At 48.2% G+C, this 22,409-nt stretch overlaps 1 protein-coding gene across 1 annotated transcript in view; it reads left to right on the forward strand.

Moving 5' to 3' along the window:
• CHRNA2 (cholinergic receptor nicotinic alpha 2 subunit) overlaps nt 1–22,409 on the forward strand; it is a gene marked incomplete at its 3' end in the record, with an annotated part of 29,553 nt that overhangs the window by 2,166 nt on the left and 4,978 nt on the right. Inside the window, exons 2-5 of the mRNA XM_083605275.1 lie at nt 3,882–4,343; nt 15,221–15,372; nt 17,106–17,150; nt 20,032–20,141. Of these exons, the coding sequence (XP_083461401.1) occupies nt 4,280–4,343; nt 15,221–15,372; nt 17,106–17,150; nt 20,032–20,141 (371 nt within the window). The 5' untranslated portion in view covers nt 3,882–4,279. The remainder of the gene's footprint in view (nt 1–3,881; nt 4,344–15,220; nt 15,373–17,105; nt 17,151–20,031; nt 20,142–22,409) is intronic.

Consider the following 22,409-nt stretch of genomic DNA (forward strand, 5'->3'; position numbering starts at 1 on the left):
CGATATTCAGAAAGTTTACTGCCTCTGACTGTAGAGGCGTGGCATAGCCGTTGTGGCTAGTGGCTGGCAACCCTGGCTACCTTACTCTCCTGTAACTGGGAGTGCTGGGGATTGACCCTGAGCAACATGGAGTCTGTCCCTGAGCACGGGGACTTCCCTGCTCAATCTCCACAGGAAAATATTAGCGCCCCCCATATCCATCTTATTCACTTCAACATCCTCCTTCCAGAAAGTGGAATAAGATGGAGAGCTATTAGGTGACCTGGGACTTGGGAAACCAGGGTTAAAAATACCCACAGCCACTAAGCTCCTTGTGTGCAAATGGCTCTCAGCCTAACCTACCTCACAGGGTTGTTGTGGGGGATGAAATAAGGGAGAAAACTAAGAATGCCACCTTGAACTCCTTGGAGGAAAATATGGGATGTGTATGAACTAAAATCTCCTGCCAACCTAGCAGTTCGAAAGCACGTCAAAATGCAAGTAGATAAATAGGTACCACTTTGGTGGGAAGGTAAATGGCGTTTCCGTGTGCTGCTCTGGTTCTCCAGAAGCGGCTTGGTCATGCTGGCCACATGACCCGGAAGCTGTACTCCGGCTCCCTCGGGCAATAAAGCAAGATGAGCCCCTCAACCCCAGAGTCGGTCACAACTGGACCTAATGGTCAGGGGTCCCTTTACCTTTACCTTTTTATGCACTAAAATGCTGGCAAATTTTCACGAGGACTTAAAAAAAATATATTTCCAGCTGATGTGAAGAGCTGAACTTGAGACTGGAAAAAGAAGAGACTGGAACTGATTTGATCAGCTCCACTTTGCCCTTTGACCTCGTGCCACATTCCTCCCCCCACCCTTGGCACGAAATGTGGCAGAGTTTGGTGGTTGCCCAGAGCTCTCCGTATGCCGGGATTACGGCAAGGTTTCCGTCCTGCAGCTGGGAGCCTTTCGGTGGTTTTCCAGGCGCGGCCACAAATCTTGCCTCCGCCGTTTCTCCTGCTGTTGACTCCTTAAGCATCTCAGTGGCAGCCAAGAACATTGGGGTTTAGCTGCGCTTAGTAAATGCCCGTTTAAAATGAAAACCGAACAAGCATCTTTTTGAAGAGGGGGTGGCAGAGAGAGGAGGTATTTAGGCAGAGGCAGAGGCATTTGTGAAGGAATCGTTTGCAAATATCTGCTTCTTGCTGAGGGTCGTGCAACCCATGCGAGACCCCCAACCCCTTGGTATTGAGGGCCAGACCAGGCCACAGGATTCTGGTCTGCAAGAGCAGTTCCCCTCTAAGTGCTTGGGCTGTTGTTGTTGTTGTTTAGTCGTTTAGTCATGTCTGACTCTTCGTGACCCCCTGGACCAGAGCACGCCAGGCACTCCTGTCTTCCACTGCCTCCCGCAGTTTGGTCAAACTCATGCTGGTAGCTTCGAGAACACTGTCCAACCACCTCGTCCTCTGCTGTCTGCTTCTCCTTCTGCCCTCCATCTTCCCCCAAACCAGGGTCTTTTCCAGGGAGCCTTCTCTTCTCATGAGGTGGCCAAAGTCTTGGAGCCTCAGCTTCAGGATCTGTCCATCCAGTGAGCACTCAGGGCTGATTTCCTTCAGAATGGAGAGGTTGGATCTTCTCACAGTCCATGGGACTCTCCAGAGTCTTCTCCAGCACCAGAATTCAAAAGCATCAATTCTTTGGCAATCAGCCTTCTTTATGGTCCAGCTCTCACTTCCATACATCACTACTGGGAAAACCACAGCTTTAACTATACAAACCTCTAGCGCTTGGGCTAGAGAAGCCTTTGCTCATGTGACAGCCCTGGCTGTGGCTGATGGGAGCTGCAGTCTGAAACATGGAAGATGGGCTAGACAGTCGGCCTGATCCACACCTGAGAGCATCATCTGTCCTGTGGAAGCCTCAACAAGGATATTGTAGAGTTGGAAACAGGCAACTCAGATTATCAAGGGGATGGGATGATGAAGGAAGGCAAGGAAGATGCAACATGATAGAAGTTTATAAAATTGGGCACGGCAAGGAGAAACTGGAGAAGTTTCTCTACCTCTCGTGGACATTCAATGAAGCTGAATGTTGAAAGGACAGAGAAAAGAAAGCATTTTTTTACACAGCACATAGTTAAAAAACAGAGCTTGCTCCGGCAAGCTAGATGGCTTTATAGAATCATAGAATTGTAGAGTTGAAGGGTCATCTAGTCCAACCCCCTGCCATGCAAGAATCCTGCCCACAACCTTCTCTGGCTGGGCTTGAACCGCCAACCTTCTGGTTAACAGCCAGGTGCACTGACCCACTGGGGGACCCAAAAGTGTGCACCTAACGCAGGGCTCAAACCTACGACCCTGAGATTCAGAGTCATGGAGGAGAGTCTATGCCAGTGGTTCTCAACCTGTGGGTCCCCAGATGCTGTTGGACTACAATTCCCATCATCCCCGAGCTCTAGCCTTGCTAGCTAGGGGTGATGGGAGTTGTAGTCCCAAAACATCTGGGGACCCACAGGTTGAGAAAGGCTGGTCTATGCACTGCCTTAATAGTTTCTGAATGCCAGTTTCTGGAAGGAGGACAGAGTGCTTGGGTCCTGCTTGTGGGTTCCCCGTTGGAGCTTCTGGTTTGAGAACAGGATCCTGAATCAGATGGACCGTTTGCCTGATCTAGCAGGCTCACCTTATTTTATTTTACGTGCACAGTTCTGATCACCAGAAGGTGACTGAGACCTGTCTCGCCTGAAGATCTGTGGCAGTCAGCCTCAAAGTTTCCCTGCGTAATCTCTGCACAAGGTCTTGCGCAAACCAGCTGTGTGCTGGGATTGGGCCCTCTGCCTACAACGAGCAACCTGATATTTTAAATTGAGCAAAGCCAGCCAAGAGGGGCTGGGCGTGCCAAGACGAAATATACAGCGTCTTCCCTGTCCGGGCGTCTGATGAGCAGCTAAGTTTCCAATAGCGAAGGATTTATAGACTTGAAAGCGCTCAGACCTGCATGCAAATCGTGTTCCTTCCTTTGGCCTCCTCTCCCAGACGTCCATCAAATCCTCCAGCTTCAAAGGGAGTGGAAAGCTGGATCTCATGGCTGAGTCTCCTGGCCTGGGAGAGCCGGTGCTTTTACCCAGTGAGCCGAGCTCCTCATTTCAAAACCAAGAAGCATTTTCCTGGGCTTCATATGTGTCCCAGAACCACACTCTCTTTTTCGATCTATTAATACGCCACCCTTTTCTTCCAAGGAGCTTGAGGTGATGAGCATGGTTCTCCTCCCCTCCCTGTTTAATCCTCACAACAGCCCTGTGAGGTAGGTTCGACTGAGAGATTGCAACTGGCCCAAGGTCACTGAGTGGGGAATTTGGACCTGGCTCTCCCAGGTCCTGGGACCTGGGTGGCGCTATGGGTTAAACCACAGACCCTAGGACTTGCCGATCAGGAGGTCGGCGGTTCGAATCCCCACGACGGGGTGAGCTCCCGTTGCTCAGTCCCTGCTCCTGCCAACCTAGCAGTTCGAAAGCACGTCAAAGTGCAAGTAGATAAATAGGTAAGGTAAGCGGGAAGGTAAACGGCGTTTCTGTGCGCTGCTCTGGTTCGCCAGAAGCGGCTTAGTCATGCTGGCCACATGACCCGGAAGCTGTATGCCAGCTCCCTCGGCCAGTAAAGTGAGATGAGCACCGCAACCCCAGAGTCAGCCACAACTGGACCTAATGGTCAGGGTTCCCTTTCCCTTTCCCTTTATGTATATATACATGTATTTATGTGCATATTGCTTACAGAGGGCAGGTGCTAACATGCTTCTCTTCCCCTCCTCTAAGAACCACCTGATATTCCCTCCTGGAACCTCAGATTCAGGCCACTTGACCACCACTCTTTCCGGGATGCCATCTCACAATATTCTCCTTGCTTTCTCCTGTAGGGACCCATTCTTCCGTGCAAAATCCTTCCCTGTGGAGTAGCTCCGGGGACCCGCTTGGAGGCTTCAATCAAGCATCTTCCTGGCTTCCCATCGCATGTGACCAAGAAGGAGGCTGTTTGGGACATCCCCCAAGGGGTCCTGTTAGTGCAGAAACTTCAGGACCACGGACAGCTCCTCCAGAGGCAAGGCCAGTCCATCGCTGGCCCAGGATGGTCCCCCAAGCGATGCTTCTTTAATGCTCAGCTGTGTGTTTTTCCTGATGAGGAAGATGGTTGCCCGCAGCGTAAAGGGTAAACTGGGGGTTGCTTGCCACCCCCAGGTTGCCAGACTCTGCCGATGAAAAGGGGCACTCAGCACATTCTGTCTGTGGGAAAAGAATTTCAGCAGGGGATCAGCTTATGGGTGGATTCCCAGTCGCCAAGATGATACCCATCGCGTGCTGTTTCCTTGTATTCTTGGCAGGTAGGAGAGAAGCCTTTTCCCTGAGTCTCAACTTACTTACCTCTTTCTTCCCTTGAATCCAAGTACCTCATTAATGTAATTAGGGTGATTCTGCAAATGATGGAAGACAGGATGAAAAAGAAGCCTTAATACCTCCTTTTATATCTCAGTTAGAGGGGTGTGTGTGTTTTTCTTCTTCTAGGACAGCTGTTCCCAATTACCTAAGTACTGCGGACCTCCTGTTTTTCAAAAGCCAAGCCATTGGCCCTCCCCATTTTTGAAAATTTATGATATCTCTATGGTAGTTTTTGTTATGTGAATGGTGCCACAGACCCCCTGGGTGGGTTACGCAGACCCCATGGGGTCCACAGAACAGCATTTGAGAACCACTGACCTGGGGAAAGCCATTCTGAAAACAGGATGTGCTCCAAAGGAAACAGGGTTGACATGTGTCTGTGGCATCACTGTCTAAAACTTGTTCCTGTTGCTGGGTGGACAGGCCCATAGAAGTCCAAAGTGGTCACCTTTTGGGCTGTCTTTTGAAGTTCTTTGTGCAGTTGGGTGCATGAGCTGCAAGTGCCTTTTGAACCTGCTGTCTTTAATAATAATAATAATAATAATAATAATAATAATAATAATAATTTATGATTTGTACCCCGCCCATCTGGCTGGGTTTCCCCAGCCACTCTGGGCAGCTTCCAGCAAGGATTAAAAATACATCAAAATATTGCACATTAAAAACTTCTCTGAACAGGGCTGCCTTAAGATGTCTTCTAAATGTCAGGTCGTTGTTTATCTCTTTGACATCTGGTGGGAGGGCATTCCACAGGGCGGGCGCCACCACCGAGAAGGCCCTCTGCCTGGTTCCCTGTAGCTTTGCTTCTCGCAGTGAGGGAACCGTCAGAACGAAGGGGGTGGAGACGCTCCTTCAGGTATACTCCCTGAGGCCATTTAGGGCTTTCAAGGTCAACACCAACATTTTGAATTGTGCTCGGAAACGTACTGGGAGCAAATGTAGGTCTTTCAAGACCAGTGTTATATGGTCTCGGCGGCTGCCCTCAGACATCAGTCTAGCTGCTGCATTCTGGATTAGTTGTAGCATGCACCACTCTGGCAAGACAGTCCGCAGGCAGATAGGGTCTCAGTCTGCGTACCAGATGGAACTGATAAACAGCTGCCCTGGATACAGAATTGACCTGCGCCTCCATGGACAGCTGTGAGTCCAGAATGACTCCCAGGCTGCACACCTGGTCCTTCAGGGGCACAGTTGCCCCATTCAGGACCACGGAGTCCTCCACACCTGCCCGCCCCTTTCCCCCCAGGAACAGTACTCCTGTCTTGTCAGGATTCAACCTCAATCTGTTAGCCCCCATCCATCCTCCAACCCTCTTTGACGCTGGGAGTTTAGGGCTAAAGGAAGTTGTTTGAGGTTCTCCAGGGCAGAAAGGCTGCAAGAGGCAACAACTGAGTCCTCTCTCCGCAATGGCCCCTGTTCTTCTCCACCTCAGAATTTGCAGAGAAATGGCCGTCTATTCAAGAGGTGGTGTCAGGAGTGGCAGGGCTCTGATGAGTGTGCACTAGGGAATATAATAAAATTAAGACCATTGAGAACAAGGGACAATTCGGTTACATGGACTTTCGAAAAGCACAATCAGGAACAAGCAATGCTCTTTGAGCTGGCAGGCCTTTGCAGCTGTTCAGTTTTTGATTAGTCTGTCCCCTGAATCTGTTTTACAGTATACACCTCTTTGATTTTTCTTTATTAATATGGTGGGAAAGAAATGGTTTATAAATAAATAAATAAATAAATAAATAAATAAATAAATAAATGAAATTAAAAACTCTAAATATAGCTTAATCATGAAAAGCCTGGAAGAAGTCGTTTTCACACTCCTTCTGGGAATTTTCTCACGTTGTGGCTTCACAGGTGCAAATTGTTTCGGATGCTTCTTTGCTGCCACCTGTGCTCTGTTATGCAACTGGTCGGGCAGATGTCCTAGATCTCATCTCCAGATTTTCTGCGTGCCCATCAGCCTTGCAGACAGACATGACTCCTCATCCTTGCACTGGGCTTGAGCCAGTTGCTCAGCTCTTGCAAAGCTTAATTCATTTGTGTGGCGAGTTCCCGCCCCCCCCCAGTGAAAATAAAGACACATGACACAATTATTAAGGTCAATGGGCTAAATAAGGCCACACCTTTATTGGTTGCAGGTGATGAGCGGTATTGGCTTAGGCATTGGTCCTAACTGACTATATCCGACTTCAGCCCGTCCGCTAGAAGTCCAGGAAGGGTTAACCACCAGTAGAGGAAGTCCTGCTGATGCACATCAACTAGGAACTCCCCCGGGGTCACCGCTAGGGGGCATGCCTTAGGCCCTCACCTCCCTAGGCTTCAAACAGGGCCACGCCCCCCGGAATCCTTTACCGGACTACCCTTCAATGTGCAGGGCAGGTGATGGCGCTTCCTCCCCCCTCTCATCTACAGAGCAATACCAATGCCTAACCGCCAATACCCAGAAAGTTGTGACGATTTGCTACCAGGTAGGCAAAAACCAAGTGGCTGGTGCCAAATTGCCAAGTGGGAAAATTCCTACCAGTCCCCTCAACGGCGACCAACCAAGGTCCATAGCAAGGTCAAGGAACGAAAACCTTATAGGGTGGGAGGGTGGGGAAAGCAGGAAAAGCTGGTAGGCGGCAAAGAGGGAGATCCCCGGCCGTGTCCTTAAATAGGGCAGGCCACGCCCCCAGAGCCAGCTGATTGGCTGGCCAGGGGGTGATGCGGCTGGGGATTCCCCCAATCGCATGAGGGCTGGGCTCCAGCCACCACGTGCGTTGTGGGGCTGTGACGCCCCCAACCCTACCGCCTCTGCAGGCGGAAGTGGCTTTCTAAGAATGTCTAACATCGTGCACAAGCCTCTGGCTTTATGAAGGTGCTCAGCCGTTGCATACCCACTTTTAAAGGCAATGAAATTGCACTAGAATGCTCAAGGAAGTTATCAATGTTTTTGTTATTTTTCGCTCCATCCCAGTCTCCAAGGGGCGAGAGACACCAGGGTTCAGTTTCCTTGGAATAAAGGTCAGTGGAGACTGCGGTGCCTTTATGATGCAGCATTTTTATTTACCCAGATATACAACCTGAGCATAGGATGGAGGGGCTCCCAGCATCCCAACAGATATTGCTTCTCCATCAGTCTCAGCTTTGGATTCAGCACTAAGCAAGCAGGTCTCTGTGTCTTCAACTTCCAACTCATCTCACATCCCCAAACTCTGGCTCATGTTCTCCTATCTAGCAGCTAAGTGAGGGGGTGTTGCATGACACAGAGAAATGTCTTTGGTTATACTAATCATGGTGCTTAGCTAGACACCCAAGGCAAATCAATAATAATAATAATAATAATAATAATAATAATAATAATAATTATTATTATTATTTATGCCCCGCCCATCTGGTTTCCCCAGCCACTCTGGGCGGCTTCCAAAAAAATATTAAAATCCTCTAATACATCAAACATTAAAAGCTTCCCAAAACTGGGCTGCCTTCAGTTGTCTTTTAAAAGTAAAATAGTTGTTTATTGCCTTGACATCTCCTGGGAGAGCATCCACAGGGCGGGTGCCACCACCAAGAAGGCCCTCTGCCTGGTTCCCTGTAACTTGGTTTCTCGCAGCGAGGGAACCGCCAGAAGGCCCTCGGCACTGGACCTCAGTGTCCGGGCTGGACGATGGGGGTGGAGACGCTCCTTCAGGTTTACAGGGCCGAGGCCGTTTAGGGCTTTAAAGGTCAGCACCAACACTTTGAATTGTGCTCGGAAACTTACTGGGAGCCAATGTACGTTATGTTAGAAGTGAGAGTTGAGTGTACTTAGCTGCAGTGGCACATCAGAGCGCACACAACTAGCTTTTACCTTGATGATACTTCCTGCTGCAGATGACTCTTGACAAAGCCTAAGGAACATTGGAAGCCATCAATGCCAGGGATGGTTTTGGCTGTGACATGACGGGAGAATCGCTCGCTCTGAGGAGATGCGCTTTCCTAGTCAACAGCCTTTGGTGTTTGGAAGCACTCTGACAGGATCACCGCCTGATTTGGAAAGACACCGCGAGAGGAATCAACCTCCTTCGCCCTTCCTTTTCTCCGGATTCACGTCACGTTCTTGACGACTCCATAATTCTCGCCTCCAACGCTGGGAGCGGTTAATAAGAGAAACTTTGCAGAATCTTATGACTTCACGTCAATCTTGAAGGCTCCGTGCCAGATCTGGGCTTCCGAGTCGGCGTGATGAAAGTCTGCCTGAGCTAACGTTACAAAAAGTCTGCAGCCTTAATTAAAGATTGCCGCTTTCGAGTCCGGAGAAAGATTGGCAGTGCAATTTTGATTCTGTTGCAGGGCAACAGAAACCGCCACGCAAATTAGAGGAGCACGTACATTATGAGTCAAATTAGGATATAAGAAAGAGAAGCAGGGAGGGGATAGAACTTGCAGCTTCACAGCACCAGAAGTTGCAGTTTGGGGTGTTTTTTTGGAAATGTCAAATTGGGCCACACTTGCATGCGCTCATCATATTCCACACCTAGTGAACTGCAGCTAGATGTGTAACATAAAATGAAAAAGCAGCTCCGTTGCCAAACACTATTTGGGTGCAAGTAGACAGCGTGGAAGTTCTTTCTGTGACAGTTGGTTGTTTTTGTTGTTTAGTTGTTTAGTCGTGTCCGACTCTTCGTGACCCCATGGACCAGAGCACGCCAGGCACTTCTGTCTTCCACTGCCTCCCGCAGTTTGGTCAGACTCATGTTTGTAGCTTCGAGAACACTTTCCAACCATCTCGTCCTCTGTCGTCCCCTTCTCCTTGTGCCCTCCATCTTTCCCAACATCAGGGTCTTTTCCAGGGAGTCTTCTCTTCTCATGAGGTGGCCAAAGTCTTGGAGCCTCAGCTTCAGGATCTGTCCTTCCAGTGAGCACTCAGGGCTGATTTCCTTCAGAATGGAGAGGTTTGATCTTCTTGCAGTCCATGGGACTCTCAAGAGTCTCCTCCAGCACCAGAATACAAAAGCAGCAATTCTTCGGCGATCAGCCTTCTTTATGGTCCAGCTCTCACTTCCATACATCAGTACTGGGAAAACCATAGCTTTAACTATACGGAGGTGATGTCTCTGCTTTTTAGGATGCTGTCTAGGTTTGTCATTGCTTTTCTCCCAAGAAGCAGGTGTCTTTTAATTTCATGACTGCTGTCACCATCTGCAGTGATCATGGAGCCCAAGAAAGTAAAATCTCTCACTGCCTCCATTTCTTCATGTGTTAGCTAGCAGAAAACAACAATAGTTAATTATCAACCCACCAAGGAGTTCAGAGACCACTTAGGGTACTCCAGTGGATTTTCCAGCAATACACAGGCATTCCCATTTCAGTGTGAATTAAACAATTATACAAAACAAGCCATACGTGTGATAGGCAGTGAGAAACACTCGAAAGCCCTTGCAGCCCCACTGGCATTCTACCTGCACCATTGTTTTTGTAGTTTATGTTGCTTTATTGAGAGTTTGAGTTTTCTTTAGGTCAAGGGAAGCATTCAAGGGCAAGCAATGCTTCTGAATACCAGTTGCTGGAAACAGCAGGAAGGGAGAGTCTTGCTCTTGGGCTCAGCTCCTGCTCATGGGCTTCCCATTTGAACATCTGGTTGGGCACTGTGAGGACAGGAGGTTGGAGTTGCTGGGCCTTGCGTGTGTGTGTGCGTGTGTGTGTGTGTGTGTGTGTGTGTGTGATAAGAGGAAAAAAGATAAGAGCAATAATAAAACAAAACAAAACAAAACAAAAGAAGAGTGAGCAGGCTCTTATGTTACTCTCATGAGATCTGAGCAGAGTCGGATTCAGGTTTGATGAGGACCTAAGCTACTGAAGGTAATGGGACCCTTTATATGTCCAGCTGTCCTTCATCAGCAACAAATTATTGCTGTTTCTTTGTGTTGAATATATGCTATATGTGGGACGTGGGTGGCGCTGTAGCCTAACTACAGAGCCTAGGGCTTGACGATCAGAAGGTCAGTGGTTCGAATCCCCGTAACGGAGTGAGCTCCCGTTGCTCGGTCCTAGCTCCTGCCCACCTAGCAGTTCGAAAGCATGTCAAAGTGCAAGTAGATAAATAGGTACTGCTCCAGCGGGAAGGTAAACGGCATTTCCGTGCGCTGCTCTGGTTCGTCAGAAGCGGCTTAGTCATGCTGGCCACATGGCCCAGAAGCTGTCTGCGGACAAACACCAGCTCCCTCGACCTATAGAGCGAGATGAACACGCAACCCCAGAGTCATCCGCGACTGGACCTAATGGTCAGGGGTACCTTTACCTTATATGCTATATGGTAATTTATGGACCTAATAGGTATGTAAAGCCATTTGCACATAACAGAATGTAGGCACCCTATATGCAGAAATGAGCAAACCAGTGATATTTTAGGGAGCAGGCTAGCAGGCGGGGCCCATGACTTACATCATAGGAGTCTACACAACACAAAACACTGTTGCTGTACGTAGGTTTTATTTTATTTGTTTTTTATCTTATATTTTGGAAATGTACATCCAGAGCTTTTCCCCCCTTTAAATTTTTTGGGGCCCCCCAAGAGAGTGGGGCCCTAAGCTATAGCTTGTTTAGCTTCGACGTAAATCCGGCACTGGATCTGAGAACTGTGGCTGGCAAGACCACCACTCTTGGGACATTTCTGGCAGCCAAGGTTGGACCATCTTTCTCTCCTGACACCCCACTCCCTGCTCCTGAAGACAGATCCACTCACGGAGATGAAGTGCCACGTCTGTTTACATGCCAAATTTGCTCGTCAAGCAGCGCTAATGAAAAGAAATGGAGATGGCCTCAGCAATGGCTCATTCGAGTCCTTAAGGCCATCAATCCGTCAGTGTAGTCTAGCATGGCTGCGAGGGGCTGAATGGATGGGAGCTGCCTGTTTATTTTGCGAAATATTCCACCCCTTGACCCCTTTTGTGTGGGGGATGAATTGTTTCCTCTGCAGCCTTTTGCCCATTTTCTTAGTCGAAGCCAGTTTCTGCCCCATCTTGAAGAACTGAGGGAGAGTTTGAATGGAAGGAAATCAGATTTGTAAAACAGTCCAAATCAACAGAGAGGAGGGTGCTTTATGCATATCGCACCTGACAAGTGCACGGAGGGCGTCAGTCGCATGACAAGCAAGGGGCAGACAGGTCCCTGCCCCAAGGAGAATACAGTCCAAGCGAGGACAATGGGAGTGAGCAGGCAAGGAGGCAACAAGAAGGGGGAGAGGGAGGGACAATCAAGGGAGGGGGTGAAAAATCACAGAGAGGTGTGAAGGTTAGGGGAGGGACGGGTAACAATGAGGTGGAAATCAGCAAATAATCTGAGCCGTCACAATACAGCATTAAACATTAAAAACTTCCCCAAAGAGGGCTGCCTTCAGATGTCGTTTAAAAGTAAGGTAGTTGCTTATTGCCTTGACATCTGATGGGAGGCTGTTCCACAGAGCGGGCGCCACTACCAGGAAGGCCCTCTGCCTGGTTCTCTGTAACTTTGCTTCTTGCAGCGAGGGAACCACCAGAAGGCCCTTGACGCTGGACCTCATTGTCCGGGCTGAACGATGGGGGTGGAGACGCTCCTTCAGGTCTACTGGGCCAAGGCCGTTTAGGGCTTTCAAGGTCAGCACCGACACTTTGAACAGGCTCCTAACCCCTTGGCTGAAAAGGGAGAGAGGGTCCCATTAATCTTACAACGACCTTGGCTGTCACAAGTCAAGCCAGTGTCAGTAAGTCACACAGTTCAAAGCTATAGTTAACTATTAGGGAAACAAGAGCTTCACAGACTAGACGGAGCTCCAGACCCAATGAGCTCAGCAGCTCAGGCCCTGTAGATCTTATTCCATGAAATCAGTTGCCGAGACTAAAAGTCCCAGCCTCCCCACCGCCATCAAAGTTGTGTCCTCTCCGGGGCTTCTTGCAAGAAATCGGAGACTGTGCCTGCGTGCCGCGTGCCTATGCTCTGGTCTTTTCACCCCTCTTCTGGTTCTGGGAGACAGGAGGAAGGGGAGCTTGTCACAGCAGGAAGAGGAGACCCCCATGCCTCTTCACTAGCCTGATTCACCTCTGCCTTTTGGCTTCCCTCCTCCCACTGTCCTGCTTCAGCTTCTGGTTCTTGATTTCTCTCTGGCACAGACGCTCCCAGCTCACCAAGCCCTCTTACCCCTTCAGCTTCCGACATCTCTTCTCAGTCTTCTCCCTCTGACCACTGATCGTTGCCCCAAGCTCTGAGCCTTTCCCCCTTTTGTTCCCCAACTGGTTTATCCCACCATTCCTCTGCCAGTCCATGACATTGGCATTCTGTGTCAAGATCTCGGCCTACACTCGAGTAGGACCATGGCAGAGACACTTGCCCGACTGGCATGTTCCCTCCCTCCTGGTCTTTCATTCGGGAGCTTCAAAAGCTTTCTTCAGCCCGAATATCACAGCGACCGATGCCAACAGACACCGGCACACTTAGGGATCTGCAGAGTCTTCGCAGCTTGTGTAACAGACCTCAGCAACTCAGCATTTTGGCTAATCTACTTTATTTACATATAAACACACAGAGAGCACTGCAACATGGCTCCCTCTCTCTCCAGCATCAGACAGCAAAGAGATAAAGGACAAAGGACAATAGTCCCACTTCACAGAACACAGTACAGTGGTACCTGGGGTTACAGACACTTCAGGTTACAGACGCTTCAGGTTACAGACTCCGCTAACCCAGAAATAGTACCTCGGGTTAAGAACTTTGCTTCAGGATGAGAACAGAAATCGTGCTCTGGTGGCAGCAGGAGGCCCCATGAGCTAAAGTGGTGCTTCAGGTTAAGAACAGTTTCAGGTTAAGAACGGACCTCTGGAATGAATTAAATACTTAACCCGAGGTACCACTGTAACACAAACATCCTGTCTCCGTCACTTTCCACTCTGTGGAGTCAAAACATATACCGTCAGGTGATAGACAACAATCCCATGACTGCAATCACGGAGCAGGAATTCTAACATTCTGCACCCCAGAAGAAGTTTCTTCTGCAGTGAAAAGCAGGAATAAGCAAAGGCCCATAAAGCTTATGGCCTTGAAGAGTGGGGAGAAGGTAAACCTCATTAGCTAAAGAGGCTGGTTGAAATTTGGCCGGGGACTTCTGTTCCCCAGGGGGTTTCTATTGTGGAGCTGGCCTCTGGCTGCCTCTGCTGCAGGCGCATTAGTCTGACGCTCCTGCGAGCATGTCTTATTTCATCTCGCATTGCCAGGCAATTTGGCCATCTCTAGGCTCCATGCAGCAGGATTCTCCCAGCGCCTGCCAGTTGACTTCCCAGGTTCCTGCATTGCCATAAATTCTCACAACCTTCCCGTACTTTGGGCATTCCCTGAATACCTGCCAGACTTTCAGTACTGGAGAGCCCAGTGTGGTGTAGTGGTTCAGAGCGGTGGACTCGTAATCTGGTGAACCGGGTTCACTTCCCCGCTCCTCCACATGCAGCTGCTGGGTGACCTTGGGCTAGTCACACTTCTCCGAAGTCTCTCAGCCCCACTCACCTCACAGAGTGTTTGTTGTGGGGGAGGAAGGGAAAGGAGATTGTGAGCCGCTTTGAGACTCCTTAGGGTAGTGATAAAGCGGGTTATCAAATCAAAACTCTTCTTCAATGTGCAGTAGTCAAGACTGTCCTGCAGGAGCCTGGAGAGACCCCAGTTTGACTCTTGCCACAGAAATAAGCTCACTAACTGATCTTAGGCAAGGCATGCTCGCTCTCCCTGACCCTTTCTCTTAGCCTCAGTCTTCACATCTGCAATATGGGTATAATAATGCCACCTTACATTTACATGGTTTCTGTAAAGATTTTTGAGATGAAATGTGTGTGAAGTGCTTTGAAAGGTGGGGCATTAATTCTGGGCATCAGGTTATAGTTGAACTTTGATGTCTGTCCTTAACTGTTGACATGCAGTTAATATCTGGGGCATTTGATAACTGACTTTCAATGATTCTCAGCATTCAAGGCTGGTTCTTGCCAACTCATAACATTTGATTTCCATTTCTTTTCTTTTTTTGTGGTGCTCACCCACTTTTTTTTTTAATTCAAAATTATAACAAGACATATTATCCAAAAACATATCATCCTTGTTTTCCCCCCATTTTTCCTCCCTCCCCCTCCCACACAACCCCCCCACCCCCCATCCCTGACTTTCCTCAGTTCCAGTCTTTGGTTTCTCTAAGAATGCTGCTTTCTGCATGTTACAAAGTTGTATAGATCCTCAAACTATTTAGCTGATTATTATCAATACAAAGTTTGTGAATGTTTATTCAAAACCTGCCAAGAAGTCCAGTTCGCTTTGTTGCATCTTCAGATACTTTGCAAAGGGTCCCCATTCATCCTTAAAGTCACAGTTATCCTTGTCCCGTAGGTTATATGTCAGTTTTGCCAGTTCTGCATAGTCCGTCAATTTTTCTGGCCATGAGTCTTTAGTTGGGGTTTCTTCAGTCTTCCATTCTTGTGCTATTAGGACTCTCGCGGCCGTTGTCGCATACCTGAAGATGTTTTTCAGCCTTTTTGGCAGGTCTTTCCCTACAATCCCCCCCAAAAATGCCTCGTGTTTTTAAACAAATGTTAAATGGAACATTTTCTTCAATTCGTTGTATATCATTTCCCAAATTTTTAAAATTACGTTACAATCCCACCACATATGATAAAATGTCCCTTCCTTTTCCTTACACTTCCAACATGTATTTGAACTAGTTTTGTACATTTTCCCTAACTGCACTGGTGTCGTGTACCATCTGTACATCATCTTCATGTAATTCTCCTTCAATGGGGAGCAATCTGTAAATTTTAAGTCCATTTTCCATAATTTAACCCAATCTTGATTTCCATTTCAGCCTCAGTCCAAGGCCGGACTCAAACCCAGGCGGAGGAGAGACTATTCAAGCACCTTTTCAATGCATACAACAAGTGGTCCCGGCCAGTCCCCAACACCTCTGATGTCGTTATTGTCAGGTTTGGGCTGTCCATTGCTCAGCTGATTGACGTGGTATGTGTCCCAAGCAGTGTCTGTTCACTCACCTCGCTGCTCTTTGCAAAAAAACAAAAGCGGCTGCACAGAAATGTTTCCCCTATATTGGAAAAGGCAATGTGAAAATGGAGTGTGGGCGGGAGAGAAAAATAAAGACCTACCCATTCAGAGTGAGGGTGGGAAAACCCTCACTCTGAACTGGCTTCGTGGTGGCATGCAGCCCAATCTGATGTATGTGTTATTTTTTTCGCCTAGATGACTGCACTTTGCTGCGTAAAAACATTATGTGTTGGGATAGATATGTATTGACGAAACTGCATCTGGCTGCAGTTGACAGGAAGTAGACAGAGAGAGATTGCCCTTCAGATGGAGAGCAAGGCCAGTTTGAAGTGATAACCTTGTTCTCAGATATCAAGAAGCAGGCCGGAGAGCTCCTCACTCTGGTTTAAGAGGAGTACATGTGTGAACACAAACCTAGGGAGTTGCCGTCTACTAACTCAGACCCTTGGCTCCTCTATTCTAGTATCGACTATATATTCACTGGTCTTCAAGCTGGTCTTTGACCGTAATAAATTATCTATCTAATTATCTATCTATCACTGGTCTTCCACTTGTTCTGACTCATCTTTGCAAGTCTTCCTTGCAGATCCCGAGGGCAGAACCTGGTTCCTTCTGCATCCAAAGCAGCTGTTCTGCCACTGAGCTTTGGCTGAGCATAGGGTCTCCATACCATTCTAATATCAGATCTCCCTCTTTTCAGGCCTGGAAGCAGTGAGAGCAGAGGACTCTGGTCCCAGATGACCTCTTTAATTAACATTCATCTGGATTTCTTTGTGGGGAGGTTACATAATGTGGCTCACATTCCCCCATAATTTCCCTTGCTGCAGAAAAGGCATTTTTTGCCTTTTTTGGAACAAGCTTTGATGCACAGGTGTCAAATCCACTTCAACGGGGCAGCCTGAATTGGCTGGTTTGTGATTTACAGTGGTACCTCGGTTCTCAAACTTAATCCCTTCCGGAAGTCCGTTCCAGAACCAAAGCGTTCCAAAACCAAGGTGCGCTTTCCCATAGAAAGTAATGCAAAATGGATTAATCCATTCCAGACTTTTAAAAACAACCTCTCGAACAGCAATTTAACATGAATTTTACTATCTAACGAGACCATTGATCCATAAAATGAAAGCAATAATCAATGTAGTGTACTATAAAATAAATAAGACCGTATTGTAGATGATAAAAATTAAAATTATTATTTTTCCTTACCTGCACCAATGATAGTCATTGTTTGGATGAGGTGCTTTTATCCATTTCCACAGTCACTCACTCACTCACTCAATCAATCAGTAGCTGAATTGGATTCCGCACAGTCACAAAAACAAATAAACCAAAAAAGCCTCAAAACCAAAAACGCAAAATAAATAGCAAAAACAAAAGCCCCAAACTTAATCCATTCCGGAAGTCCGTTTGACCAAGGCGCAGTTTCTGATTGGGGCAGGCGCCTCAGAAATAATAGCCAACAGCCGCATCAGATGTTCAGCTTCCGAAAAATATTTGAAAACCTGAACACTTACTGCCGGGTTTTCGGTGTTTGGGAACCAAGGTTTTTGAGAACCAAGGCGTTTGAGAACCAAGGTACCACTGTAATCCCATCCTCAAAATAGAGACAGCAGCTTCTGTTTGCAGCTTTGCGTTTCTTTCAAACAACCTCTCTCTCTCTCTCTCTCTCTCTCTCTCGTTCTCTTCAAATCTAGGATGAGAAGAATCAAATGATGACCACAAACGTTTGGCTCAAGCAGGTAAAGCGCGATGGGAGTTAAAGGCAGGGAGTGCAACACAAACTCTAGCAAAGTTTTGGGGGTGTAGAGACGGAAGGAACCCAGGGGTCCTTATCTCCAACCTTTTCCAATGCAGGGATAAAGATATACTGTATTTCTCTGTGTATAAGACGGTGCTTTTTGCTTTAAAAACTTGGGTCTCATCTTATACACGGATAGTGAATGCAGAGGGGGGATGCGAGATTAATGGCAGCAGCAAGCAGGAGATTGGCAGCGGCGATTAGGCGAGTGATTGGTGGCTGCAGCAAGGCCTGCTGGCGATTGGCTGTGGCTGCGGCAATTGGGCAGGCGATTGGTGGCTGTGCCAAGTGGGCGGGTGGGCTGCGAGCCGGCAAACAATTGGCAGCTGCGGCAAGGTGTGTGATTGGCAGTGGCTGTGGCAAGTGATTGGCAGTGGCAGGTAGGCGGGTGAGCAATTGGCGGAAGTGACCTCCCCCCCCCAAAAAAAGCTAAACAACTTAATTTCTGAATTTGGGGTTTTAAAAAATAGGAGTCGTCTTATACACGGAAAAATACAGTACAGTCATAACTCTTGTTACGTTCGGTTCAGGTTACAGGTTCGGTAACCTGTTCCGTTACTTCCGGGTACGTCCCGCGGCGACCCGGAAGTAACAGAACAGGTTACTTCCGGGTTTTGTCGCTCGCACATGTGCTCAAAATGATGTCACACGCATGCGCAGAAGCGGTGAATTGTAACCTGCGCACAAGCAGACGCAGTTTGCGTTCTGCTCATGTTGCGAACGGGGCTCCGGAACGGATCCCATTTGCAACCAGAGGTACCACTGTGATAATAATAATAATAATAATAATAATAATAATAATAATAATAATAGTAATTTATTTATACCCCGCCCATCTGGCTGAGTCTCCCCAGCCACTCTGGACAGCTCCCAATCAAGTGTTAAAAACAATACAGCATTAAATATTAAAAACTTCCCTAAACAGGGCTGCCTTCAGATGTCTTTTAAAGATAGGATAGCTGCTTATTTCCTTGACATCTGGTGGGAGGGCGTTCCACAGGGTGGGTGCCACCACCGAGAAGGCCCTCTGTCTGGTTCCCTGTAACCTCACTTCTCACAATGAGGGAACCGCCAGAAGGCCCTCGGAGCTGGACCTCTGTGTCCAGGCTGAATGATGGGGGTGGAGACGCTCCTTCAGGTATACTGGACCAAGACCGTTTAGGGCTTTCAAGGTCAGCACCAACACTTTGAATTGTGCTCGGAGACGTACTGGGACACTGTACTCTAACACTGAGCCCAACACAGGGTTTACTTTTTGCCAGGTTGTATTCAAGACTCTCACAATGCAAATTGGTGTCAGATAAGGAACTGGAAGCAAGCCCTGTAGGTAAAGCATGAGACTCTTAATCACAGGGTTCGATTCCCATATTGCGCAAGAGATCCCTGCATTCTAGGAGACTGGACTAAATGACCCTTGTTGTCCCTGCCAGCTCTACAGTTCAACAATTCTATGATTAACTTCAGCCTTGTAGAGATGGTCTCCTAGACCCCCACGCCTTGAAGCTTCCAGCCATGGAAAACTATTGGCCTGGGGGTCTTAAGCTGAGCAGCTGTTATCCTTACCTTTCCTGCCCCGACCTGGCCACAGTGATCCATGCGATGGTCACCTCCAGGCTTGACTACTGTAATTCGCTCTACATGGGGCTGCCCTTGAAGCTGTCCCAGAAACTCCAGCGGGTGCAGAATGCTGCAGCGAGGCTCCTCACGGGGTCTCTGCCATGGGAACATATTCACCCAGTGCTTTTCCAGCTGCACTGGATCCCGGTAGAGTACAGGGTCAGATTTAAGGTGCTGGTTTTGACCTTTAAAGCCCTTCACAGCCCAGGACCCTCATACCTATGGGACTGCCTCTCCTGGTATGCCCCACGGAGGACCTTAAGGTGCATAAATAGCAACACCCTAGAGGTCCTGGGCCCTAAGGAAGTCAGATTAGCCTCCACCAGGGCCAGGGCCTTCTCAGTGGTGGCTCCGGCCTGGTGGAACGCTCTGTCTCATGAGACCAGGGCCCTGCGGGATCTGATTTCTTTCCGCAGGGCCTGTAAGACAGAATTGTTCTGCCTGGCCTTTGGCTTGGAGTCAATTTGATTCCCTCCCTCTCTTTCTTTTTTCCTTTCTCCTCCTGTGATGAGGCTGCATTTTAATGTTTCAATGTTGTATTTTAATCTTGTTTTTAAGTTGTATTCATTCAGCTTGTTTTTATTATTGCTTGTTAGCCGCCCTGAGCCCGGCCATGGCTGGGGAGGGCAGGGTATAAATAAATTAATATCCCCCCCTCTCCTGTGCCCCTCTTATGAAGGTTGGCATTAAGGCTGCAAGACTGAATTCAACAGGACATTCTTCTGAGTAGACATAGTTAGGCTTTGCAGCCTTAGTCCACTAAAACAGTGTTAATTAACTTACTTTTTAATAACTAAGAAAGTTAATAAACGGAAAGAAGATAAAGTCCCTATCAGAGAAGAATGGCAGATTGAGGTGATGGATTTATGCCGAAATGGCTAAAATGGCTGGAAGAATCAGAACTCAGGAAGACCAAAATTTTAATAAGGAATGGGGGAAATTTATACCCTATTATCCTAAAAGATGCAGGAGGAAATGATTAACAATAGGACCCACAAAGGGGAGGAGGGAAGTCCAAGAGATTCTTTGGAATCTTGTTTCTGTGTTGTACGTTCGATATGTGACTGCAAAGTTTTAATCTGAAAAACCAAAAAAATAAGTGTATCAAAAAAAAGTGAGGAAGTTGATCAACGTGTGCTTCAATGTGAAGAATTTGCACATCTCGGAAGTGAATAATGAGGCCAGGATCGTTTCCTTGCCGCCAGGAATGGAATGACTACAAGCTGCAGTGGAACCCGGTGGATTTTGACAACGTCACTTCCATCCGTGCGCCTTCTGAGATGATCTGGATCCCAGACATTGTGCTGTATAACAAGTAGGTGCTTGAGCCAATGGGGAAAGGGGGAGCAGCTCATTGATTCAACAACGCCCCTTAAAAATATGCTGCGGGAAGTCCTTGTTCATTCAGCCCATCGTTAAACTATGGAACTCACTGCCACAGGGAGTTAGTGATGGCCAGAAACCCAGGTAGCTTTAAAAGAGGAAGAGCCAATTTCGTGGAGGAGGAGAGGGCTATGGATAGCTGTTGGAGGGAGAAACGCTTCTGGAGACCAGTTTCTGGAAACCACAGGAGGGGGAAAGTGGTCCCGTGTTCGAATCCAGCTTGCGGGTTTCCCCATAATAGGCATCTGGTCTGTGAGAACAGGATTCTGGACTAGATGAGCCAATGTTCTTAAGCATTCGCGCATGGGGATTAATCTGAGACAGACCTCAGTAGGAGTAGCTCAGCACCAGTCAAGCACGTAAGAAAAGCCCTGCGAGATCTAGTCCAGCATCCTCTTCTGCCATTGGCCACACAGATGCCATAAAGGGAAGCCTGCAAGCTGGACCCAACACTGTGGGAATGTTCAGGGAGGCAGGAGAGGACATATTGTTTAATTATATCCTTTCCAACTTGTGTTAACAAGTTCTACAATATAGCAGAGTAACATTCCCCTTTTTAAACTTGCGGAGCGGATAGTGTTTGCCAGGCTTGTATAAGCCTCTAAAGTAAATTTCCTTGGTAATTCCCCTTTAAAGGTAAAGGGGCCCCTGACCATTAGGTCCAGTCGTGGCCGACTCTGGGGTTGCGGCACTCATCTCGCTCTATTGGCCGAAGGAGCCGGCGTACAGCTTCTGGGTCATGTGGCCAGCAGGACTAAGCCGCTTCTGGTGAACCAGAGCAGTGCACGGAAACGCCGTTTACCTTCCCGCCAGAGCGGTACCTATTTATCTACTTGCACTTTGATGTGCTTTCGAACTGCTAGGTTGGCAGGAGCAGGGACCGAGCAACGGGAGCTCACCCCATCGTGGGGATTCGAACTGCTGACCTTCTGATCGGCAAGCCCTAGGCTCTGTGGTTTAACCCACAGCACCACCCGCGTCCCTAATTCCCCTTTAGTCCCTCCTTAAAAGAAATAGACACGACACAGTCTTCTATAATAGAGTTTACTCACTCACTTCTATAAGTGAAGTAGAGGGTGTGTGTGTGTGTGTGTGTGTGTGTGTGTGTGTGTGTGGCAACTCCCCTTTTTAAAAATGTGCGAGAAATGCAGTATGCTCTGTCGAAGGGCAGCCTTGTGGGGAGATGCTCAGTCTGTGCACATGGAAGAAGTACCTGCTATTATGACTTCTTGCGCAAGCAGTGTCCCAATAATGGTTTCGTTCCATTGGCTGGTGTTCTGCTGCCATCCAGTGGTACTTACGGAAATATTTCAGGCCAAAGGGGACTTCTCAATCTGTCTTCTATCCGCCGCAGCGGAAGACCCAAAGGAAAACCACATCAAATGTCCTAGTGAAGGTCAGCTAAATAAACAGCATCCTCTGTATCTACTAGGCTAGTTATCACTTTAGCAAAGAAACAAGTGAGGTTAATCGCTGGGTGTTTGGTCGCTAATAATAACATAATAAGCCACCTTTGCTGTGGCGGCAACCTGCACCTTCATGGAAAGGGAGGCATTGAAGGTTACACTCAAGCTCTTGACAGAAGGCGCTGGCACTAATTGAGCCCCCGCAAGAGATGGGAGTTGGCCCCCCAACCCCATGTTGTCCCGACCCAGCCAGAGGACCTCTGTCTTCGAAGGATTTAATTTCAACCGGTTCCCATGCAGCCATCCAGCCACAGCTTCCAAGTATCTGGTCAGTGTGTCCAGGGCCGAGTCAGGGTAGCCGTCCATCAACAGATAGAGCTGAGTATCACCAGCATATTAATGACAACCCAGCCCAAAGCTCCGGACAATCTGGGCAAGGTTGTGCATAAAGATATTGAAAAGCATCAGGGAAAGGATTGCGCCCTGTGGCACTCCACACACCAAGGAGTGCCACGGCGACAACTCCCTCCCTAGCGCCACCCTCTGTCCCCGACCTGAGATAAAGGAGCGCAGCCATTGTTGGACTGTGCCCTGAATCCCCACATAAGCGAGGCAATGGTCTAAAAGTTCCTGATAGACCATGTCGAAGGCTGCTGATAGATCTAAGAGAATCAGCAGTCCTGACCCGCCTCGATCCAGTTGTCTGCGGAGATAATCTGTTAGGGCGACCAAAGCCGTCTTGGTCCCATAACCAGGGCAAAAGGATCTGATTTCTTTCCGCAGGGCCTGTAAGA

The sequence above is a fragment of the Podarcis filfolensis genome, assembly GCF_964270895.1.
Source record: "Podarcis filfolensis genome assembly, chromosome: 3".
NCBI classification, from domain to species: Eukaryota; Metazoa; Chordata; class Lepidosauria; order Squamata; family Lacertidae; genus Podarcis; species Podarcis filfolensis.